General features: G+C 43.0%; 1 protein-coding gene across 1 annotated transcript in view; it reads right to left on the reverse strand.

The window, feature by feature from the left end:
* The window catches only part of LOC147677835 (polycystin-1-like protein 2), a 434,899-nt gene that overhangs the window by 55,992 nt on the left and 355,093 nt on the right, over positions 1–23,814 (reverse strand). The window contains exon 11 of the mRNA XM_086945590.1: positions 1,424–1,570. Coding sequence (XP_086801716.1) covers positions 1,424–1,570 — 147 coding nt within the window. The remainder of the gene's footprint in view (positions 1–1,423; positions 1,571–23,814) is intronic.

The following is a 23,814-nucleotide window of genomic DNA, read 5'->3' on the forward strand; positions in this document are numbered from 1 at the left end:
ATGGATCTAGTTGCCATTTTTGCTAAAATGCCAGAGATTGGAATAGGGTCTCAACTTTTTTGGAGATGGTATGGCATTACATATGGAGAAGTGTAAATTGTCATGGAGTAGCTCTGCTATAAGATTGCTTTTAAAAGGAAATAAGGCTAAATAATCCTTACTTGAAGTAATAGAGTGAAGATTGCTTAAGAAGTTAGACCATGTCTCACACAGCTACTCTGAAGAAAGGGTTAACTTCACATGTGCATTTATAGTAAGCTAGGTTTGGAAAATACAATTCAAAACAGATAATTACCAGAGCTAAACTGGAAACCAATGGCTGATAAAACTGTGGCCTGTCTAATGTCAGCAAAGGTGACAGGGCTGAGGTGCGTTCATGTGGAAAGCAGAAAAGCAAAGTTCCTCCCTAAAATACATATGTAAATGCCATTTGTAAATGTAAATGCCATTTGTAAAGCGCACAGCTACCTCCAATGGAGGTGTCCCGGCGCTGTCCGTATACCGCTTAGGAACCCTTCCTGGTTTTTCCCTGTGGAATGTCCACTCCTGGGCACCCCCAAGGAGAAACCAGGCATCCCAGCGCTGTTGGGGCCGTTGTGGAGATTAAGCAAGCTATTGCCCAGAGTTGCAGAGTGGGGCCCATGATTAGAATAGGCACCAAGGCGAGAATTATCAGGTCTGAGGAAATTGAGCCCAAGACCCACGAGGTGGGTGTTGAAACCTGGTCCCAGACCAGACCTCTGCATCAGGGTCTGCCGCTCTAACCATTTGAGCCACACTTCTCCACAATATACTCTTCATTATGGAAGCACATCAGTTCTACAGATCACTGCCCTATGTGTTGCCCTGTCCTAGCCCATGACCATTGTGCTACAGCATCCTGAGAGCTGAGCACTAAGGAACTCCACAGGCGTCACTTCTTATTGCAGGTTGGCAGCAGAACAGAAAGAAATACGAATCACAGTGGCATTAAAATGCAGCTGTTTTTCTGACTACAAACTCCTGAAAAGTCTAAACAGCTGGTGGACTTGATGACATCACATGGATCTGAGTGGCTTGCAGCCAGGAGATGCGGCCCAGGCCGTCTTGAAACTGTACTCCTGCAATGGCCTTTTTGGCTACAGCAGTGGTCCTTTCGGCCAGATGCATGGTTTCCATAGTGCGAAGCAGAGGTGATAAGGTACTGGGGTCTCCTGTGGGTTCCTCATTGCCAAGTTGCAAAAGAAGCTTTGGATAACGTGAATGTAAGTAAGACCATTATTGCGGGAGCCCTTCTGTAGATTTTTGACTCCCAATTCAGTGAAGAAACTGTCTTCCAGCAAGTGGATCAAGGTCACTCACTGAGATATCAGCATTGTGAGATAGAGGGCTACTCACACTGCCATAAACAGGTAAATGCAAATCTACACCACAATGTGCTTACCTGAAACTTGTAAGCTCCTCCTTGTCTGCTGCTGGGAAGGACATGCTAAGGGAGATGCCTTTAGGCTGTTCGGCCAGCCATGTGTTGCAGAGAAAATGCCATCGTTGCCGTTGTTCCAGGTCTTGTATCGTCACTTGGAGAACATACCTAACAGCATGAGGGGTAGAAAGAGAAATTAAACATTTTAGATCCATCTTCAAAATACTTTTTTGTGGATCTTCAGGACACTGTTTTGTTTTTTTTAAACAGAGTTTTATTGTCATTTAACATGCAGCTGTATTAGCAATTTAAGTCAAGTCAAGTCAGATACTTTATTTGGCATTTTTTTAAAACACCATAAAAGTTACATTTTAAAATTCATCACCTTTGATGACTTAAAAACAATCAGTTAAATACAATATTTAAGAATAATAAAAGAGAAAGCAAATAAACTACGGCAGCACTGCAAGGAGAGTGAAAAAGCTATACTAATCGCAAGAACCGGAAAGTCACAATGAATTTTAAAGGTCCAAGCATTTTCTGTAACTCAAAGCACATTTGAGGAAACCCGCCACAAACGGGATGCAATCAGGTTTTAACTATTGTAGATAAAACAAATCCGGGCGCACTTGCACAAAGTTTAGCTTTTTTAACAAAGGTTTCAGATAAATAGTCCTGGGCATTTCATAATATTTACATAAGAACATAAAGTGAAGCAGATCCTGTGGAGACTTAAAGTCGCAGCCACAGGATACCAACACGCTCACTTTATGACCGTCCCTTGGAACTGCCAATAAATAATGAAAGTAGTTAAATCTATACCTGATTATAAGGAATCTCTCATAGGCAGGCAACGGCCACGAGGGATACGACTCCAGATCCAAAGTAGTACTAAGAATCAGATGTGCCCTCACGCAAGATTTAGATATTTCTTTTCCATCTCTTTCCGTTTTCCGAATTTGGGTGAAGGTGTGTTTTATGCGGTCGACATCCTGCCTTTTAATGCACTCAGGATTTAAAAACAAGTCTAGACATCCCAGCTCACCAAAACGGGTTTTTAAATATTTTAACCAGGGTATGTTATTCATGTGGTCTAGACTCGAGGCCTCTTTAAGGATATTATGGGGAAGATGTAAATGCTTGTTAAGCCAACATTGCAACCAGAAGGTAAGCGGGCGTAGTGCTAATATGTCGCTTAAATAGGGCATGCCCGTTTCCTCGTGGACAGACAGGTTCGCGGTCCCCTTGGGGACACTCAATAGTTGTTAAAGGAAGATGTTTTCTGTCACTTGAAGACCCTCAACGTTGCAATATCCCCATAGATCACTACCATAGCTTGCTATGGATATGCATTTAGCCTGATAAATTTTTAGCATTGCTGCCACTGGTCGATTACCCATTAGCAATTCCCAATTATACATTAAAACATCAAGAGTGCAATTGTCATTGCAATCCAACGGCTTAGTCATACCACAGCATTAGAGAACACATCAAATATAGTAATCATGGGTATATGACATACCAATATGTGTGGTAATTGTTCTCAGGCAGTACACCTCACACACAGATATATGGACCCAGGGCCACCAGATGAGGTCTCGCACAGTCATCAAACAGCCAATCAGCCAGATATATTCTCTAGATTCTCAGGGAGTACACCTCACACATATATTTGGACCCAGAGCCACCAGATGAGGTCTCACACAGTCATCAAACAGCCAATCAGCCAGATATATTGCAACCACCCGACCTCCCATCCACCCCCCTGCAGTGTCCCCCCCACCCTCCCAAAGTAAGTCAGTGGATCAAGACATGGTCAAACCAATCCTCCCCACTCCCTCCCTCCCCCTGTATGCATTCCTTGTCAGTGAGTCCCCTCTAGGTGTCCTCCAAAGCAGTACAAACAGTGGGGTGATAGTTAGGCCTAAAACATGTCTTCCTGGCACCTAATTAAGGGCTTCATAGCAGCGATCCAGATTCATCCCTCAGTGGACTTTTTAGTCAGCGACATCCTCATGACTTTCTGCCTTACCCCCTGGAGAGCAGCCAGAAGTGTGTCCCACACTCATGCAAACTCTATGGGTGTCCTACTCTGGCTCACCTCTCGCAGTAGTGGCGCTCCCTCCCATGAAACCCAATGTAACAAATCCGCCTTCCATCCCTCAGCCCAGGGTCCCTCAGTATGTTTCCAGTACAGCGTAATCCAGAGTCGTTTGTCAAGCGCCAGAGCAAGGTCAATAAACCGATTAGTGCCTTTATGGTTGGCAGATCAGGCATATGGACCCAGTAGACAGAGCCTAGGCAAGGGGGTGAAAGGCTGCTCCGTAATCTCCGCCACTATACGTACCATCTCAGACCAATATGAGGCTGAGTGAGGGCAACCCTAAAGCATGTGGAGAATATCCCCATTATCGTCATGGCAGCGCGGGCAGTCTGGCAGGGTTGGCGGGAAAGACAAGTTGAGTTTTAGGGGCGCGATGTGTGCTCAATGCAAGACATAGAAATACATCAGCCTGATCCAGGCATTTTGAGAGATTTTTGGTGCAACTGACCCACATCTTAGTCCAGTCCCTGTCCGTCAGTGGGGAGCTCATGTCAGTATCCCAGTGTTCATGCAACAATGAAAGGGGAGAGCATAGGTCCTCAAGCAGTGCACCGTATAGCTCTGAGACCAGTCAGCGTGTATCAATGGCAGCAGAGAGGAACTGAAAGCTGCGGAGCAGCTGCAGTTCTGATCCTCTCCTCCCCCAAATCTTATGTACCACCGCAGTCAGGGTGCAATAGAGTAGAAACTATCCAGATCGAAGGCCAAAGTCTGTACGTAAGTCCTCAAACAGCCGTAACATACCATCCATACATAGTGCACCCAGTATGTCCAGTTCCACCACCTCCCAATCCTGGAGGCATCCGCCCTCCACACCCTCTAACTGCGCTATGAGGGCCCGAAGCAGGAAATCCGGAAAGTACAGGGCCCGTATCCATGCCATTCTGAGCACCCTCTGCCTGCAGATTCTGAGCACCGGGAGGTCAGACCGGCCGCGCAGGGGGCCGCCGAGGCTGAAGCAAAAGGGACCACAGCTGTCCTCAACATCCCCGGAAACCAGCCCATACACCACTGCAGTTGTACCGCCAGCTAATAAGAATCAAAATCGGGGGCTTTCAGCCCACCATCCCAGTTGATTCATTACAATCTGGCCAATGTTATCAACTGCTGGCCCTTGTTCCCAATTAAGTCTATCAGAATCGAGTCCAGTTACTGAAACATAGCTCGCTGTATCCCTAATGGAAGGACTACTAAATACTAAATAGTAAAGGAGGCGAGGCAATACCACCATCAGTGGCGTCCACTGCTATACAGCATGCTACAGACAAGGGCAAGGTCCTCCAGAATCCAATATTCACCGAACGGCGTCACCGCCACCCTTTTATTACTCTCTAACAGTCCGGGTAGTGTGCAATAAATGCAGACTCCCTGATACCGCATGACTAGTGGCTCCAATCGCATCTCACCCAAATCGGGAGGCCCAACCCTATTTCCGCAGATCAGAAACATGCTGGTCTTGAGAAAACACATCTGGAAACCAAAGTCCTCTCCAAATCTGTGACAAAGCACGCCGGCCTCTTGCACAGGTCATACAGGTATCAATCAAGAGTTTATATAGCGCGGCTACTCACCCGTGAGGATCTCAAGACGTTGGGTGGGGGGCTGCTGATCCATCTGGGCGTGGAGTTTCAGTCGCAGAGCCAGGTCTTAAGGTCCTTACTGAATTGGGTCAACAATGTGGATTGCCTGAGATTGAGGGGCAGAGTGTTACAGGTCTTGGTGGCGAGGTAGTAGAAGGTAGAGGTAAAGTACCATATCATCAGCATAAAGTGAGATGAAGTGGGAAACCCAACGGAGCTGGCATAGGGCACCCGCTTCAAGCTCTGCAGGCTAACGGTCCCAGTGTTAGGGCAAAGAGTAGGGGGGATAATGGGCACCACAGATGGGTGCCTTGCTCTATATCACACTGCTTAGAGATCGTGCTGTCTGTGCGCATCTTCACAATCAGGGCTCGCACAGAGCAGAAAAGTCTAATCAACAAAGCGCAAGCCTAGGCCCATGCAAGCAAAGGAAGGTCCAATCTAAACTATCGAAAGTCTTTTTGATATCCACAAACATGAATCCCATCCATTTCGCAAGTAATGGGCCATCTGGCAAGATAGCCAACAAACGCCTGACATTGAGAGCTGTGCATCAGCCAGGGATATATCCCAGCTGGTTGGAATGGATCAGCCCTGTCATGTGATATAGATATAATATGGTCACCAAAGCATCTAAAGCCTCGAAGGCAATAGTAAAGTCAAATAACATGTGATGCTGTAGTAGAGACACACCATCTCCTAATGTACCCACCCCTATACACTTCCATCCTGACTTTACATCTGCCATCAAAAGCATGGATGAATGTGAAGTGCCAGACATTGGGTGGCTACTTTGCAGACAGATTACATCCTTCAACAATTGTTAAAGGGTAATTTCTGAAGGAGAAATATTCTGGTACCAACAGTTGAGATGCTATGAGCGTAACCCACTTAATGCAGTTGCCACAACTAGGCAGAAAATGCTATCCCAGGACACACTGAGACCAGGTAGAGGTGGAGTTTGTTTCCTCTGTACTTTAAAATTATGGCTACTTTCATCTGAAAACGGTATAAAACAAAATCAGATGGACTTAAAACATCAATCAACAATTGAGTATGTTGAGGAAAAAGCCCAAAATGGGCATCTACTGGCTACTCAAGTTCTCCTCACACAGGCCCAGAGCATAGCTCCTGATGCGTAGATCAAGTCTTTTAGCTCCCAGGTTCTGCCCCCAGCATGTGGTGTCCTACAGTTGTTCTCTCCCAATTCATGTGGGCTCATGATTTGCATCTTGCTCATCTCAAGTGATCTTACCTTTGACCCTTGCACCCCACGCATCAGCAGAGGGTCACAAAATCAGTTCCTTGAAGAACTCCACAGATCTTCCTCCTCCTCCTGCTTTGTCCCTTTCATATAGATTGTAGGCTTATGGTCCCAAATTAAGAGGCAGGATTCCGATCATAATAACTCTCACAGGTCTGTCCTCGTTCGGTATCCTCTTCTCACCTCTATGCTCAGTTTACTTAAACAGTGGGAGTTCCTTTGATCCACATCAATTCCCAAAGCTACTGAAGAGAACACTGTCTGTTGCAGTGGAGAGGGGGCATCGGCCCACTTCACAGCCGACAGAACCTTTGATCAGTCACAGTGTCAGGCTTCCACGGTCCGTCTCTTCGGGGCTGTGCTGAAGGTCCTATAACCTCCCTGATAGAATCCTCCCCACGTCTGAAATACTACTACAGACAATGAGAAACGATTCGACTCGGGAAGAAAAGGAAGGAAAGGATAGGGACAGCGGGGAGGGAGAGCTGTAATGACAAAACACAATACAGATTATCACACTCCTTTCCCTATAGACTCAGATGTTATCTATACACCTACCATCTAACCCCCCACCTCTTTACCTGTGAAGAAAGTAATGTAGTTTTGTAAATAGAAGATAGACCTTAAGGAGGTACCTGGGATATTTCTATGACTCCAAGAAAAAGAACAAGAAGCAGTTGAAATAATCCCATGACCACATTATACCATAGACAAGATCACATCAGTACTTAAACATACCATTTCAGGTTCTAGCATGTATTTGTATTGATAATCCCAATAGTTACGGTACCCCTCTGTCTTATCTCCTATGTGAAGAAAAGAAGAAACAACTTGTATTTAAATCATAACCAAAACGATACAGACAATGTTAATTAGTGCTTAACTTGAGTCTGATAGAGAAGAATGTTCTCTCCCTGACGTCTAGAACACCTAGACCTTTTTGTGAGTGTCTATTGTTTCATAGATCCACCTCCAGGCCAAGTACATAGAAATAGAACTCCAAATCCCAGAGTTACGTTACTCACAATACCCCTGGATTCACTTCTCCGGAATCTCTCTCACGGACTTGGAATCCCGCGAGTATAAATGCTTTCTCCTCCAAGAAAGCTTCGGTCCGGTTTCCAGAATGCTCACGCCCAATGCGTAAGAAACGGACCGTTTTTACCGTGCTGGCGTGTTCTTTGCTGTTTCCCAAAGCCACGTCTCACCCTCCAGAATATCCTTATCACGAGTACGGCTTCACAGCAACCCGCATGTAAATCCAGGATGTTGGTCCATAATAATCGGCATCGCCGATAAATCCCGCAATGCATTTATTTCTGCGTCGCGTTTCCAACGTCGGAAACGGAACGCGCCCCAAGGCATGCCGGGACTTGTAGTTCTCTGGCTGCTCGCTCCGTACTACGGACCCGCTCAGACTGTCCATTGTCGAATCCTGACACACAGCTCTATATCAGTTGCTGATTGGTGCACCAACTTTTGTTCTGGTTGTCAGTTTCATTCCCTGCGACAGACATGACCACGACCCAAAGAGGCCAAGAAGTGACAAAGTACATGCAAGTGTAATTGTGCTGTACATTATTTAAGTGTGTTGTCTTTGCAATCTCCCAATTTCAATTAATATTCAGATTTTGTATCTGTAATTAAATATGTAATACTTTTACATAATAGGGATTTTGTTTTGAGTGATTGATTATTATCATTTTTGGTCATATAAGTAAGAAAGATTTGATATTTAAAATTAGAAACCATGGTTATTTGTTTTTTGCTGTTATGCTTTATAGGTCCTTTAGAAAACCTCCAGAAGAATTCTCCAACAGTGAAGGTGTCAGATTGGATACAGTGCCTTTTGGCTGATATAGGAGAGCAGTTTCCAAACCAAAAAAGAAATAAAATGGCATCAACCAGAGGACAATACTGATGCTAGTTTTACACAAATGTCTTTTAAAAATGATAAATTCATAAATACCCACTTGGTAAGAGTACTTTGTCTTTTCCAAGTACTGCCATAGTACTTTTTGAATGTATGTATGGATGGCTGTGTATATATTTTAAATGTATTTATTGTTTTGCTTGCAACTCCTGCTATGGCATTACACACAGGTACCGACACCACTGGTGATCTGTTCTTGAATTTAAATGTTATTCCATCTCAGTGTGGCATAACGCGTTTCGGCAGACACAGCTACCTTGTTTACATTACAAAGACGGTCCAGTTCATGGTTTAACCCTTTCGATGCTGATGACGAGCTCAGCTCATCATCACCCACGGGTGTCGTGTGCTGATGACGAGCTGAGCTCGTCATGGTGCCACTAAAATGGCATTTTCCAGCACAGGGGGGGGGGGGAAACGCCCAGCAGCCATGTGGTTAAATACACGTCACTTCGTTTTCCACTCCTACTGCATAGAGATGGAAGCTATACTTCTGACATTTCTTTTAACAGTTTTTAAAAAATTTCATTACTTTTAATTCTTAAGAACTTTTTCATAATAGTGGAAAGTGCTAAAAACATAAAAAAATATATATTGACCTTACATCAGTTCACCTTATATTTAAAGAGCAAGTGCTGTAAACCCTTATGTGGAATTTGTGAACTTAGTTCAGTTCTCTTAAATCTTATTGAAATTTTCTTAAACTTTATTTTATCACAACGTCACGTGCTAGTGCTATAATCCTGCAAACCATGTCAAATTACAGTAAATCTATTTCGCTTTTAGATCACAATACCGATTTTACGCTGTGAGTCTTGATAGAATACTCTCTTTACAATTTCTTCATTATTATCAGCCTCATAAAGGATCCTTACACTTTCTGTGTTCTAGATACCTTAATATTATGAAGGCTCCCCTTGTTCTATATAATTTCATTCCTTTTATACAACTTCTTTGTACAATGACAGAAATGGTAAACTCATGATTGCATAGTCATAATTTGGTTATCATCCCCCTCTACTAAATCAATAAAGTGCTCAATATTAGTGCCTACTACGTTCCCTGATTTTACGTGTCTTAAAATCTCACGTCTTATCCTGAAACTTCTGTTCATTTCTTGTGAAGGAACTAAGATCGGGCCTTCTTCAAATTTCTAGATGTGTATATAAAGCTTTTTACCTGGATTCAAACCTGAGGGGATTTTCTTATTCAAAATTACAATATATTTTGACTCAAGCTATCTTAATTGTAACTCTCTATTATTCCCCCTCCTAATTTTTGGTACCAAATCGATGACAAAGTACTGTCAATTTTCACATCTGCCATTGTGATATTCATGGATATGGCGAACAACTGGATGACTCCTGTCATCATTTCGTATTGCTCTCAAATTCTGCAATATTCCGACATAGACCATATGTATGGTACTCCCCACATAAAAGTTTGGAGAGGGGCACTGTAGTACATACACCACATTATATTATCACTTCTGCAGGTATAAGATTTAGGTATCTTCAATGGATTGCTCAAAAGTGATGACCCCATTTCCCTTATAACATGTTTTTTGCATCTCTGGCATTTCCAAAATCCAGGACTCCCTTTCGACCAAGAATCTGCTTTTTGCGCCTCCAGACTGTTCAGTGCGCCGAGAACTAGTAGTGATTTCGCATGCCTAAATGTTCATGTAGGTTTTCTGACTACCATGCTTCCAATTATTGGATCACTTTTGATCAAGTGCCAGGGTCTAGTCAGGATTTGTCCTACTCTCTGATTATACAGATTGTATCCTGTTATCCTAGGTATGTCTCTGTCTCTTGACAGTTCATTTTTCTTTTTAGTTTTACTTGGGGCAAAAAGTAGAGGCTCCTTGAACACTTTTTCTGATTTTGCCTGTTTCAGTATCGCCTGATTATAGCCTTCCAATATTGAATTCCCAGCTGTGGTTTTTTTTGTATGCCTTAGAGTGTAGTTTATTATCTTTCAAAAATACCACTAAGTCCAGAAATCATACATCAGTTTTACTGATGCTTGGGGTGAGTTTTAAGTTTAGACTCTTGTCATTCAATTTTAAAGCAAAATTCTGAGCAGATTCTGAGGTACTGTTCCATAGGATGAATAAATCGTCAATGAAACGTGTCCATATGACTACGTTTTCTCTCTATTTTCTTGCATGCTTCCTTCTGAGCACCTGCTTCTCCCACCATGCCATGTGTAGATTGGCCTAACTGGGGGCGAAGAGGGTGTCCATTGTGGTACCCCTTGTTTATTTTTATACCTCCTTTCCATACATAAAAAAGTTATTCTCTAGGCACCATCTTGTCATTTCAAGTAGCATGGTTTTGTGCTGATGTAGTATAACGGGCCTCAGGCCCACAAAATATGACATGGCTGAAGTCCATCTCTGTGAGCAATACTCGTATAAAGAGATGTCACATCTAGTGTTGTTAAAACAAACTAATTTTCCTGTGCAATGTCGTATAATCTTTTTTTTAAAACCACTTGTATCTTGTAGATGCGCTGGAATGATTTTAACAAACTGCTGCAAGAAATGATCAATATAACATGAAGTAGTATAAAAAAGTCTGCCAACTGCAGAGATGATTGGCCTGCCTGGGGGCTTTGTATGGTTCTTATGTATTTTGGGGATCAGATAGAGTGTAGGTGTCACTGGTGCTTCCACTTTCAAATACTGATACTCCTCTTGTGTGATCAAACCTAATCCCCTCCATTTCTCTAATTCTATTAAATACTTTTCTTTGATCTCTGTTACATCAATAAAAGTTACTTTACAATAGCAAATATGATCTTGTAACCAGGATTTAGCTTCTTAATCATACAAAGTAAATGGCCACAAGACAATAATTCCTCCTTTGTCTGATTTTCTAGTCAACGTCCCTCCTTTTGATCTTATTCATCACTTGGTATTACCTGATTCTTTGTGTATCTCTAATGGTTGATAACTCTTCACTAGACTGAACAGATAGTGCTTTCAAGTCTGTGATCCCTAATTCTGAAAAAAATGTCCAAAGAGTCCTTTGGTGCAACTGGAAGAAATGTTGATTTGGGTTTGAAGTGAGTTTTTACACTACCATAGATATCTATCCCAAGGGCATCAGCTGTCTCTTGTGGTCGGTAGTGGATCTTTACCTTCATTAGTTTGTTCGATCTGTTCTAGTTCAAACAGAAGTTCCATATTGTGGACAGCCAGATTGGTTTCAGATGGTATCCTCATCATTTCTGAATTTGTTGGTAGACAGTCCTTATTGGCAAAGAATTTTTTCAGTTTCAATTTCCTCATAAATTTGTAAAAGTCAATAGGGGTTTGCCCATAGTTGAAATTAGTTGTGACACTGCAAGAAAGTCCCAAATATAAAATGTTATCTTCCTCCTTGGTTAGATTATTGTTTGACAGATTTATTACTGTATTGCTATTTTTTGCTTCCATTGTTTCCGCTGTCTCGTCACCTTGGATTTGGCTCATGATCTTAATTCCATGCCTTTGATTTCTTCTCTGGCGTTTCCTTTGTCTGTCTTTCCTCTTTTTTGATGTTGCAGGCGAGGTATTGTATTGAGAGTGTGATCTTAGCCATAAAAACAAAGCTCCTCGATGACTATTGGCGGGCCTCTTGCATTGCCTAAGCCTACTGTTGCACATTCCTCTGGATCCGTCTCTACCTCTAAACTGAATTTCATAGATTCACATGTTTGAATCAGAATAGGTAGCAGGAAAGCCCTTAGATCCTTAGCGGATGGTGTGTATCATACAAATGTATAATATTATCCCGCTATATTTCTCCCCGCAGGGAATCGCAACGCGGTCGTTACAACGACTGCGTTGTGATTCCGCATACCATTACTCCGCAAGTCGGAACAACGACTTGCGGAGGGGGGCACTGGATGTTGGAATAGTATAATGTACTATTCCAACTCCAGTCTGTGTGGACAATAGCGAAGGTGTTGGATTTTAAATCCAACACTCCCCCCCCCCCCCCCCACGGCAAGTCGTTGTTCCGACTTGCGGAGTAATGGTATGCAGAATCACAACACAGTAATGGTATGCAGAATCACAACACAGTTGTTGTAACAATACCTCGTAAAACATATAATTTGTAAGTATTTTTATAACATATGCCATACCACGACAGAGACATTAGGCATAATGAGAGAAAAAAACAATAACATTAACAAATAAAAGAAATAGCATTCAAAAGCATGAAATAACATATTCACCTCTCAACGGAGGCTTAGCTTATTTGAAAAGGTTGCGTAACACTGCTTGACAAACTGCTGATTCTGCTTCTGAAGCCAGTAATGCTGGGTAAATGTGTGCACATTTTTCCAAGTTGCAGCACAGCAAATCTTTTCCAACTGTACTCCGGCAAAAAGCGCTGCCGATGATGACACTGCCCTTGTGGAATGAGCTTTAAGCTGCATGGATAGATGATTTCCAGCTTTAGAATGGCAAAATTGAATCGCTGATGCAATCCATCTTGCAATTGTTGATTTCGTTACTGCTGTACCTGGTTTCTGACCACCATAAGATACAAACAATTGATCCGATTTCCGGATGGATGCAGTTCGTGATAAATAGAATTTGAGGCACCTTTTAATATCCAAAATACGTAGAGCCTTCTCAGCCGGGGTGGAAGGACTGGGAAAGGACTGGGAAATAAAGTACAAAGAATAATGGGCTCAATAAGATGGAAAGAGGGTGGAACCTTTGGAATGAAGTTAGGATTCATTGTTAGAAGAACATAGTCATTGGTAGATCTTAGGTATGGCTGTTTGATAGTAAATACCTGAATTTTGCTAACTCTCCTAGCGGAGGTAAGCGCCAACAAAAGAGCAGTTTTCCAGGAGAGATATGTCAGCTCAGCTTTGTGCACGGGTTCGAATGGGTGTTTCATGAGCTGTGCTAGAATCAGGTTAAGCCTTCATTCAGGGGGAGGAGCTCTGATGGGTAGAAAAGCTCTGATGAGACCTTTCAAAAATTGCTTGACCAAACGGTTAGAGCAGAGAGATGAGCCGCCAGTAGCAGTAGAGCACCTGTAAGTGGAGATTGTGGCCAGATGCAGCTTAACCAATGCGAACATGTGTCCAGACTTAGCTAGCGAAAGAAGATAAGGGAGAACCTTCTCCGGAAAACAGTAGAGGGGATGTGTATTATTATCAGAGCACCATGAACAGAAACGTTTCCATTTCAGAGAATAGGTTTTTAGAGTAGAAGGAGCTTTTGCTTTTGCAAGTATGTCCCCACAGTCCTTCGGTAAATCTAGCTCTTTTCAGTGAGCTCAGAAGCCAGGCATGAAGCTGCAGAGGGGCTGGGTGTGGGTGGAGAATCTGGCCCTTGCTCATTGTCAATAGAGTTGGAAACACTGGGAGGTGAAATGGGTTGCATTCTGAATGTAGGAGAAGCTCTGTGAACCAGTGCTGACGTGGCCATCGTGGGGCAATGGGAATCATTCGGCACGGTTCCATGTTTAGTTTTCTTAGAAGCCTCAGGAGTAACGGAAAGGGGTGGAAAGCGTAAGCGAAGTTGTTTCCCCAAGAGCCCTTCTCTGGTTCCCAGCTGGCATAGAATGGGCATTTCCGATTTGTCTTGGAGGCAAAGAGATCCAAGCTGGGTGTGCCCCACATCTGGAAAATGTGTTCCACAACTGACTGGTCCAGCTCCCATTCGTGGCAAGAATTTGATGTTCTGCTCAAAGTGTCCGCCAGAGTGTTGTTTACTTCTGGCAGGTGCTCTACCTCAGTAATGTGGTGAGAAATGAGCCACTTCCATATGTTTTGCGCTTCCTGAGATAGGAATGGAGAGCGAGTCCCACCTTGCTTGTTTAGATAATCCATGCAAGTGGTGTTGTCGGTTCTTATGAGAACTGAGGACCCTTTAAGTCTAGGGAGAAAAGACTGCAAAGCTAGAAATATAGCTCAAAGCTCCAGGAAGTTGATGTGCATTTTTGACAATGCTTTCAACCATTTCCCTCTTATGCAGAGATCTTGGTGGTGCGCACCCCATCCTTCGAGAAAAGCGTCTGTAGTCAAGATGAATTCCGGTGTGGGAGAAAGAAAGGTAAGCCAGGTCAAGACATTTCTGGAGCGCTGCCACCAAAGCAAGCTGAGCTACCCTCATATCCTCACCAGGTCCATGTTATTTGAAGCCATTGACTGTCCAGTTCTTCTTGGATAGGTCTCATTCTGAGACGGTACTGAGGAACCAAAAGGATTGCAGAGGACAACATCCCGAGAAGGGATTTTATCTTCCTCACAGAAGCGAACCTTCTTTTTTGTAGGTCTGATGCTTGTCTTTCTGCGGACAAGAATGCTTTGTCCTGGATAGTGTCCGAAACTGCTCCTAGCCACTGAATCCTTTGAGGCAGATGAAGAACTGACTTTTGGGAGTTGAGAGACAGCCCCAGTGATTGAAACATGCGAAGGCAGGTGTGCGTTGCTTAGCCAATCGTCCAGATATGGGAAAAGCTGCCGGCCCTGCAGACTGAGATGAGCCGCAACCGGAGCAAGGCATTTTGTAAAAACTCTTGGAGCTGAACGCAGGCCAAAAGGGAGAACCCTGAATTGAAAATTCGCACCTGCCACAGTAAAACGGACAAACCTTTGATGTTTGGGGTGGATTGGGATGTGGAGGTATGCATCCTGCAGATCTAGTGTTGTCATGAGGTCTGCATCGTCTAGGAGTTGCAGGATCTCTTGAAGGGTAATCACGTGAAAGGATTTCTTTTGCAGATGTCCTTAAATCCAGGATTGGTCTCCATTCGCCCGACTTTTTCTCGACTAAAAAGAAACGGGAGTAAAAACCTCTTCCCACCTGAGAGCAAGGCACTCTCTGTATAGATCCTTTTTGTAGGAAACTCCTTGCCTCTTTCTTGAGAAGATCTAGATGTGGTGGATGCTTCTTTAAAGGTGGATGGGGCGGAGGGATGTTTACAAATTCTAGGGTATGTCCAAATTTGATTATTTACAAAACCCACTTGTCTGAGGTCAGTTTTTCCCATTCGCTGAAATGACGAGAAATGTTCAGCGTCTTGGGGTTGAAGCGTGATCGAACTGCTGCAGGTGTTGGGGAGACATCACTGCTTCCTACCATTATCTCTGCCCTGTTGGGGCTGTTTCCTCCTGTTCTGTTGTCTGTAAGCAGCAGCAGAGGGGGCTCTGTAAGATTGTTGTTGCTGCTGCTGAAAACCATTTCTGCCCAGGTAAGTTTGGTTTGGTACTTTTGGTAACCTCCACGAAAGGAAAAAGACCCTCTGCCACGGGTGCCTCGAAAAGGAATCCTCCTGTACTGAAGCGTACCTAGGGCTTTGGCGGTGTCGGTGTCCTTCTTAGGTCTCGCCTTGGCAGCGCATGCACTGCATACGCTGTTTCAGCGAGACATAAAGTAATTTGTATGTTGGGTGAAATTTCATTTTATTTGTTTTTCTGCTTGCTATTGGCTTAGTAGTGGTAGTGTTGTTGTAATCTTCTTTTTGGTTGGCTGTTGGTGATTTTCTTACTTCTGTGTAGTTCAGATACAGCGGTGCCTAACTACAGTCTTCTTTCACTTTGCTTGCACTTTTTTTGCTATCTGGTTAACACGCTGGAGGCTGCCTTTAATTGGAGAGCTTAATGCATACTGGCTATTTACTTTTGTTTTATTAACGATCGAGGTTGTAGGCTGTGTTTGTTATTGTCGTAATTTGAGTACGCTTGCTCTGAACTGTTATCTTTGGACCGGCATGGTTTTTTATTTAAACATTGTATCGGACTTTTACCGCGTTATAAGTTATAATTGATTGCCGCGAGATTGTAGGCTGTGTTTGTTATTGCAGTCTTTTGAGTACGTTGGCTCTGAACTGTTATCTCTGCCCCGGCATTTTTAAAAAAATGATGACTTTGTATCGGGAAGACTTTTTACCGTGTTATAAGTTATATTAGATTGCCACAAGGTTGTCGGCTGTGCTTTATTGCCGTATTTTCAGCATGCTGGCTTTGAACTGTTATCTGTTCCCCGGCATATTGTTTTTATGTAAACAATGTATTGGGAGGACTTTTTAACTGCGTTGTAAGTTAGAATAGATTTCCATGAGGTTGTAGGCTGTGTTTGTTATTGCCGTATTTTGAGCATGCTAGCTCGGAACTTTTATCTCTGCCCCTGCATTTTTTTAATTACATTGTATTGGGAGGACTTTTTACCGTGTTATAAGTTACAATAGATTGCCGCGAGATTGTAGGCTGTGTTTGTTCATGCAATCTTTTGAGAACGCTGGCTCTGAACTGTTCTCAGCCCCGGCATTTTTTTTTATTTAAACAATGTATTGGGAGGACCTTTTCCCACGTTATAAGTTAGAATAGATTTCTGCGAGGTTGTAGGCTGTGTAGGTTATTGTCGTCTTTTGAGCACGTGTTTAACATAGGCACCAGTTAATTCACCCCCAAAACAACTTTTATGTTGATTTTATAATTGCTAATTGTATACTAACCACTAACTGTATAACCTAATTCTTGCTAAAAATGTTTTGGGATTAATAGTATTTGCAAGGCGTACATTAAACGTTTTTATTTTAAATACTTCCCGGCGTTTCTCTATGTGAACACAACTTTACCATCCTGCTGTGTTTGTTTTGCATCCAACAGATGCCTACCAATAGATTTCAATGTGTCTAGCTGTGCTTGCTAGCACTTCATTAGCCTGCGCTTGTTTACTTTCTACAGTGTAGATTTTCACTCCAAAACATCACACTATAGCAGACTTTCGGTCTGCTTTTGGCTCCCCATACCCACGTTATTCAGACGAACACTGTAGCCTTTTCTATGCATAGGAAATAATTAGTTAGCTAACTCGAGGTACGCTACAAATTGTTTTTGTTTTATTTTGTTTTAGTGTTTTGTACAGCGACATTTAGCATGTACACAAACCACTGTAACTATGAAATTACTTTTAGGCTAATGTACTCAACTTGGCCACAATAATGTGTGCTTACAAACCACATATTTTTAGTGGCTTAGAAGATACATTTCTGACAGCAATGGACGCAAATAAAATTATGATTTATATTCCCAACCTGCTGTTACCGGTATGTTTTTTTGGTTAACATACAGACATATGTACTAAATAATAAAGGAGTACAGTGCTGCTATACACCTGGTCACCAGCTACTGTCCTTATTTACTGCTTTAAGTGGGCCTGGTCCAAGCAGGTATTGCAACGGCTGTCAATCGGGCTGTCCATTGTTACTGTTTTTCTAGGTGAATATATTAGGTAACTTGGCTGTCATAGGAGCTGCAGCGAGGCAGAGCCACTAAGAGCCCTTTTGTATTTTGTAATTTGCTTGGCATTGGATTAATAATTCGTGTATAGTATCAGTGTCGTCCACATCATGTACAAGTGCCTTATTAGATAGAGGTTTTTTTAAATGTAAACAAGGGAACCCAAGAGATACCTTTAGACCATGGGTAATATGCTATTAAAGAGAACAAGGGTCCTCAGGGAATTCAATAAACAAACAAATAAACTTATAGGCCACAATCAGTACTATAGTTCAGCTTCCTAGCCCAGCCGGGCGAGGAATGTTTAATTTCGACTTAGAAGAAATTTGATTGACCTAAAGAGGGTCACATACAAACATTTAGATAGGGCACAATCCTGTACCTATCCCAAGAATTAGAAAGACCATAGGGTAAAGAAAGTAAGTGAATCAAAAGGAAAATTTGTTACAGGCAAATGAAAGTTTTTGGAGCCAACTGTCGCTTGCGAATTAATAATCAATCACAGCAAGTTTCGACATACAGTGTATACAGATTAATATACAAATTGATTTCATGCAACGCTGTTTTAAGCGTCAACGTTTCGATCCCCTGGCTCCTAATGAACCGTGATCATCATCAGGACTGTATTAATCACTGCCTGTTTCCATTACGAACGCCTGTGGGAGTAAAGGGGAGGAAAATGAGAGAACAGCATGAGGCTTCCGCCTGAAAAAGTGACATAAAAACATTTGCGGTCGCGAGGTCAATATGTGGCTTACTGGCCACTCCTGGTCAGAAACAATATCTTGGCTCATAGTTCTATTTGAACTGTGTGAAATAATTCCATGCAAGTGGGGGCCAACTCAGGGCTCCGTGGAAGTTGCGTCACATCAATATAAATAATATTCCGCGAGTGAAGGAATTAGGAATCGGGTAACCAGAAATCGGCACGGTGAGTTGGTGAACTATCAGTGACCAATTAGCCAGGTATCAAGACGGTGCGACGATAAGCCAGTGAACGGCGCAGGGAGTCAGCAGAGGGTTGACATTATGATTTGTGCACACAGTCATTGTGAATTTTAAATTGCGGTGCTTGTGAGAGAAGTGTGACGAATTACTGAGACATTGAGTGGTGGTGCATTCTGTCCATCTGGTATTTTGCGTCGTGATCGCCGTTGCGGCGGACGTTTAAAATGACTAATAACGTGCGTGCCGGTTTTGTGATGGCCAATTCGACCGAGGTGGGGTGATATCGGCGATGGCTGTTTGCATAGCCAAAATTATCACTGACCTGCCAAGTCTCTATGGTTGTTTGGCCAGGCGCAGCAGGGCATTAGGGGTACTGCCAAGTGCCCAGGAATTGAAGGTGCCTGGAACCAGAAAATACATTGTGAGGGATAAAAGCTAAGTCTGGTGTGAGCGCCCATAACGAGTGCCGGGGCGGAACCTTTACCTTGTCAAGAACGAATTGGTTGAAAGGGCGTAGTTCCACGAGTCTTCCTTGTGAATGGGGCTCGGATGTGGGAGTGCGTTGCTCCTTGGGGAATGTGGCCGCTTTAGTATGGCGGTCTCGAAGGCTGGATTTAGAAGGAAAATGAAGTAAATAAGGTGCGAGATTACGGCTAGGGTTGTCAACATTGGCCATATTTATCCAGCTTTTTGGGGGGGCCAGGGCCGGCATTTACCTTAGTCGGCGAGATGCGAGTGTGATTTTACTACGCGACCCGGTGATTAAATTGGAGGTGATAAAACGAGTGAAGGTACGTGCTCATAGAGGTGAAGGGGCTGACCTAAGGAGCCCGGCCATTATACACATAGGACTATTTACACAAAATTGTCTATATAACATTAGTAGCAACGATACATTCATAGCATTCAACTCACTCTTAGTTTGTATTCGAGATCACATATGTACTCCATCAATTATCCAGTTGTGAAGGGTGAGCAATTGGTCATGAAACGTTCATTTAGTGATTGTCATTGTTCGTTCAAATCTGCATAAGTTTTGGCGGACATGGTATGCAGAGAGCAGTGCCTGACTTAGTGGAGGGAAGTCCAATCCTCTGTCCGGTTTAGTCCATTACGGATCGAGTCCAGCATTATTATGCATTTCAGTTCCTCTTTATTTAGTAGACTGGTCATGCTGCCTCCTCTTTGGGGTAGTTTCAGTGCCTTTAGAACAGTCCAGCGGATATCATCCTCATCATGTTTTGCTTCCGTGAAGTGTTCTACCAGCGGAGCGTTCGGTGTCCTGCACCTGATATGGCTTCTATGCTGGCAGGTGTGGGTTTTGATTTTTTGTGATGTTTGGCCCACATAGATTTTATTACAGGGACATTGGATGAGATAAATAACATTACTTGTATTGCAGTTTGTAAGAGTGTTACATTTGAACGTGATATTATTGAACACTAGTGTTTTGCCTTCAATGGTCAAATTGCATACAGTACATCCCCCACATTTCACATGTCCAACAATGAGGGACAGACCCCATGCCGCTTCAAGAGTAGAAGAATGGTTAGGACTGGGGAGGGCTGCTCGAACCAAGTGGTCCTTTAAATTCTTACTTTTTTGAAAGCGAATAAGGGGCGCTCAATTTCTAGAATCCCTGCATTAATCACGGGCCAATGTTGTAGAATCATTTTCCTCAGTTTATTAGAGAGGGGGGAGAAAGTTGTTACACATGCTATTCTGTCCATGTTTTTCTGTTTCTCGGGGGCGGTACCACGCCCTTTTCAAGGCGTTTTTTACAATTTTCCTGGGATAGCCCCTATCTTTGAGTTTATTAGCCAGAATGGCGCTTTCTCTGAAGTAATTCTCCTTGTTTGAGCAATTTCTACTAATCCTTAGGAATTGAGAGAACGGTAGTGAATCCCTCAGGGCCCTGGGGTGATTACTAGTGTATTCTAACAACGTATTTCTCTCAGTAGGTTTTCTGAATAACCGTGTGAGGAGTTCACCTTCCTAATGGAAAATTGTTAGATCCAAAAAGTTTATGGAGGACCTATCAGATACGGAGGTGAAATTAAGACCCGAACAGTTGTTGTTCATCCAGTGCATAAAGTGGCGTAGAACATTGATATCCAATCTCCATATCATGAAGATATCATCAATGTATCTACGCCACATAATGATACCGGTGAAGAAGGGGTTAGATGGTACCAGAATGACATGTCTTTCTATTTCATCCATAAACAATATGGCCAAGTTTGGGGCAAAAATCGCGCCCATAGACGTTCCCTTTATTTGTTGGTAAAAGAGGCCATTAAATTAAAAGAAATTTCGGGTAAGGCAAAGTTCCAGTAACTGACAGATAAATGTTGTGGGGATAGCATGAGGGCGTGGTCGTGTATCTAAAGTCTTCTGTATAACATGAAGCGCCGCAGTTTGCGGGATATTAGTATACAGAGACTCCACGTCCATGGTACACAAGGTATCAGTAGTGGGGTTAAAAGGGTGGTGTTCAACCAGGTTGATCATGGACATGGAGTCTCGTACATAGCAAGCTGTCGGGGGGACAAAATATTTTATAAAGAAATCAACAAATGCTCCTAAAGGTTCTAGGATGGAACCGCAAGCTGACACAATCGGGCGACCAGGTGGGGTGGTCATACTCTTGTGAATTTTAGGTAGTGTATATATTACCGGGGTCCTGGGGCTTTTTACATTTAGATAATTGAATTCTTTCTTTGTCAGGAAGCCCTCTGATACTGCATCTGCTGTTACTTTCCGTATCAAATCCTGAATCTCCTTGGTAGGGTTGGATGCTAACCTGAGGTAGTGATCTTTATTGTCCAACTGGCCTTGGATCTCTGCAGTGTAGGAGTCAAGTTTCTGTATAACAATCCCACCACCCTTGTCTGCACTTATAATAACTATGGAGTCATTGGATTTGAGGGAACTGATGGCCTGTTTCTCCTTTAATGTGATGTTATAGGGTATGAATCTCCTTTCTTGTTCCAAGTTTGAGAGGTCTTTAAGAACCAATTTCTCAAACGTAATCACTTCTGGTGGTACCAATCCAGCGGATGGTAAGAAGGTTGAGGGAGGGCGGAAAGGAGTATGTGCCTTGATTTCCGGTGACGGGTGAATTTGGAAGAATGCCTTCAGGCGAAAACGCCTGAAAAAACGTAGGAGCTCTGTCTGAACCTCCATGAAATTAGGTGCTATCGTTGGGACAAAGGTCAAGCCCTTTTTGAGGAGGGAAAGTTCGTCTTGTGCCAGCAAGTGATTTGTAAGATTAAAGATGGGGATTATATCAGTCTGTGAGGGGCCAGGTGTTACCATTGGTAGTAGTTGTTCCTGGTCCTCCGCTCCCCAGGAGGGTTGAACCATCTCTGAGCTTTCTTGACACGCCCTCGTTGTGGCGGTTCTTGCTGGCCTCTCTGTAAAAAAGAGTTGGAGTTCTGGTTTGCGCCCCCTCGTCTCGATGTGTTCGAGCCTTCGCCTGCGTCTGAGTTGTCAGATGATTCGGCGGAGGTATCGGAAAAACCCACCAGGTTCTGTCGTCTATTGTATCTTCCCCAAGGTCTATTCTGTTGGGGATTGGTATATGACTTGTTGGTATAGAAGTCTTTCTGCAAGTAGGGGTAGATTGTTTCAATGTTATAAGATTTTATGTCTTTTTTGACTTTATTAGATTTTTTATTCTGCTCAATTCTGTAAAAGTCTGCAACGGTCTTATCCACCTGTTCAATTAGTTTTTTGCTTTCAGTTGTTGTATTAGAATCCTCAATTTGTTTTAGGATATCGGCGATTTCTGTCTCTAGTGATTTTAATGTTTCTGTTGCGGTATCAATACCTAATGCCAACCAATGGCGGGAGCAGGTGGTCCCAATGTAGCTAAAGCTTGATGTGTACTTGGGGTTATCTGTAAAGATGCCTGGTATGTTTCGAACCTGAAGGCCCAAGGGAATTACCTCTGCCTTAAGGTAGTCCGTCAGCATCAATACCATTAGCTGCAGTCGGACTTGCTTCTTCCTTAGTTTTTCTAGTTGTTCTGGTATTGAGGTATTGATCTGGTTGGAAATATCAGCATTATCTGAAAGCAAGGAGGGGCCAGAACATATATGTTTAAGATAGTCGTCTGTGTATAAAGGAGCTAGATTTGACATAATTGCCTCGCTAAAGGAGAAAGGGAAGGGGGAGAGATTTCTCCGTGTAGGGTAAGTATAAGAAAGGTGGAGTAGTAGCGTAAGTACTAGGGGACCCAAACCAAGGAGTTTGGACGGGATGTGAGCCCTTGCAAACCAGCGTTTGCGCTCAAGTATTTTTTATGTAAACAAGGGAACCCAAGAGATACCTTTGGAACATGGGTAATATACTATTAAAGAGAACAAGGGTCCTCAGGGAATTCAATAAACAAACAAATAAACGTATAGGCCACAATCAGTACTATAGTTCAGCTTCCTAGCCCAGCCGGGCGAGGAATGTTTAATTTCGACTTAGAAGAAATTTGATTGACGTAAAGAGGGTCACATACAAACATTTAGATAGGGCACAATCCTGTACCTATCCCAAGAATTAGAAAGACCATAGGGTAAAGAAAGTAAGTGAATCAAAAGGAAAATTTGTTACAGGCAAATGAAAGTTTTTGGAGCCAACTGTCGCTTGCGAATTAATAATCATTCACAGCAAGTTTCGACATACAGTGTATACAGATTAATATACAAATTGATTTCATGCAACACTGTTTTAAGCATCAACGTTTCGATCCCCTGGCTCCTAATGAACCGGGATCATCATCAGGACTGTATTAATCACTGCCTGTTTCCATTACGAACGCCTGTGGGAGTAAAGGGGAGGAAAATGAGAGAACAGCATGAGGCATCCGCCTGAAAAAGTGACATAAAAACATTTGCGGTCGCGAGGTCAATATGTGGCTTACTGGCTGACAGTTGATAACATGGGCACCATTGAGCTGGGTAACAATAAACACGTTATTCAGAGCTAAACTGCTCCAAGGGTAGGGTGACCAGATCTTGAGAACCCAAAACCCGGACATTTTGCATAAATAGAAGGACTACAATTTTACATCAACGGTGCTGCGCAAAATGACAAATCTTATCAACATAGGAACACAGTAGAAGCGCTGGGAAAAAAAAACAATGTCATTTTTAAACCGAGCATCATACCTGTTAATTAAATTGCTTACTTTTAACTGCTGCTAACTGGCAAGGCTTTAGAATCTATATCTATACTACACTACATTGAGAGTGGGCGCAACCTAAACTTGCAAGCCCCAAGCATCTGAACATAGTTAGTCTCCGTAAGAAATGTAGAGAGCACGGA

The sequence above is a fragment of the Lissotriton vulgaris genome, chromosome 12 (genome assembly GCF_964263255.1).
Source record: "Lissotriton vulgaris chromosome 12, aLisVul1.2, whole genome shotgun sequence".
Lineage (NCBI taxonomy): Eukaryota > Metazoa > Chordata > Amphibia > Caudata > Salamandridae > Lissotriton > Lissotriton vulgaris.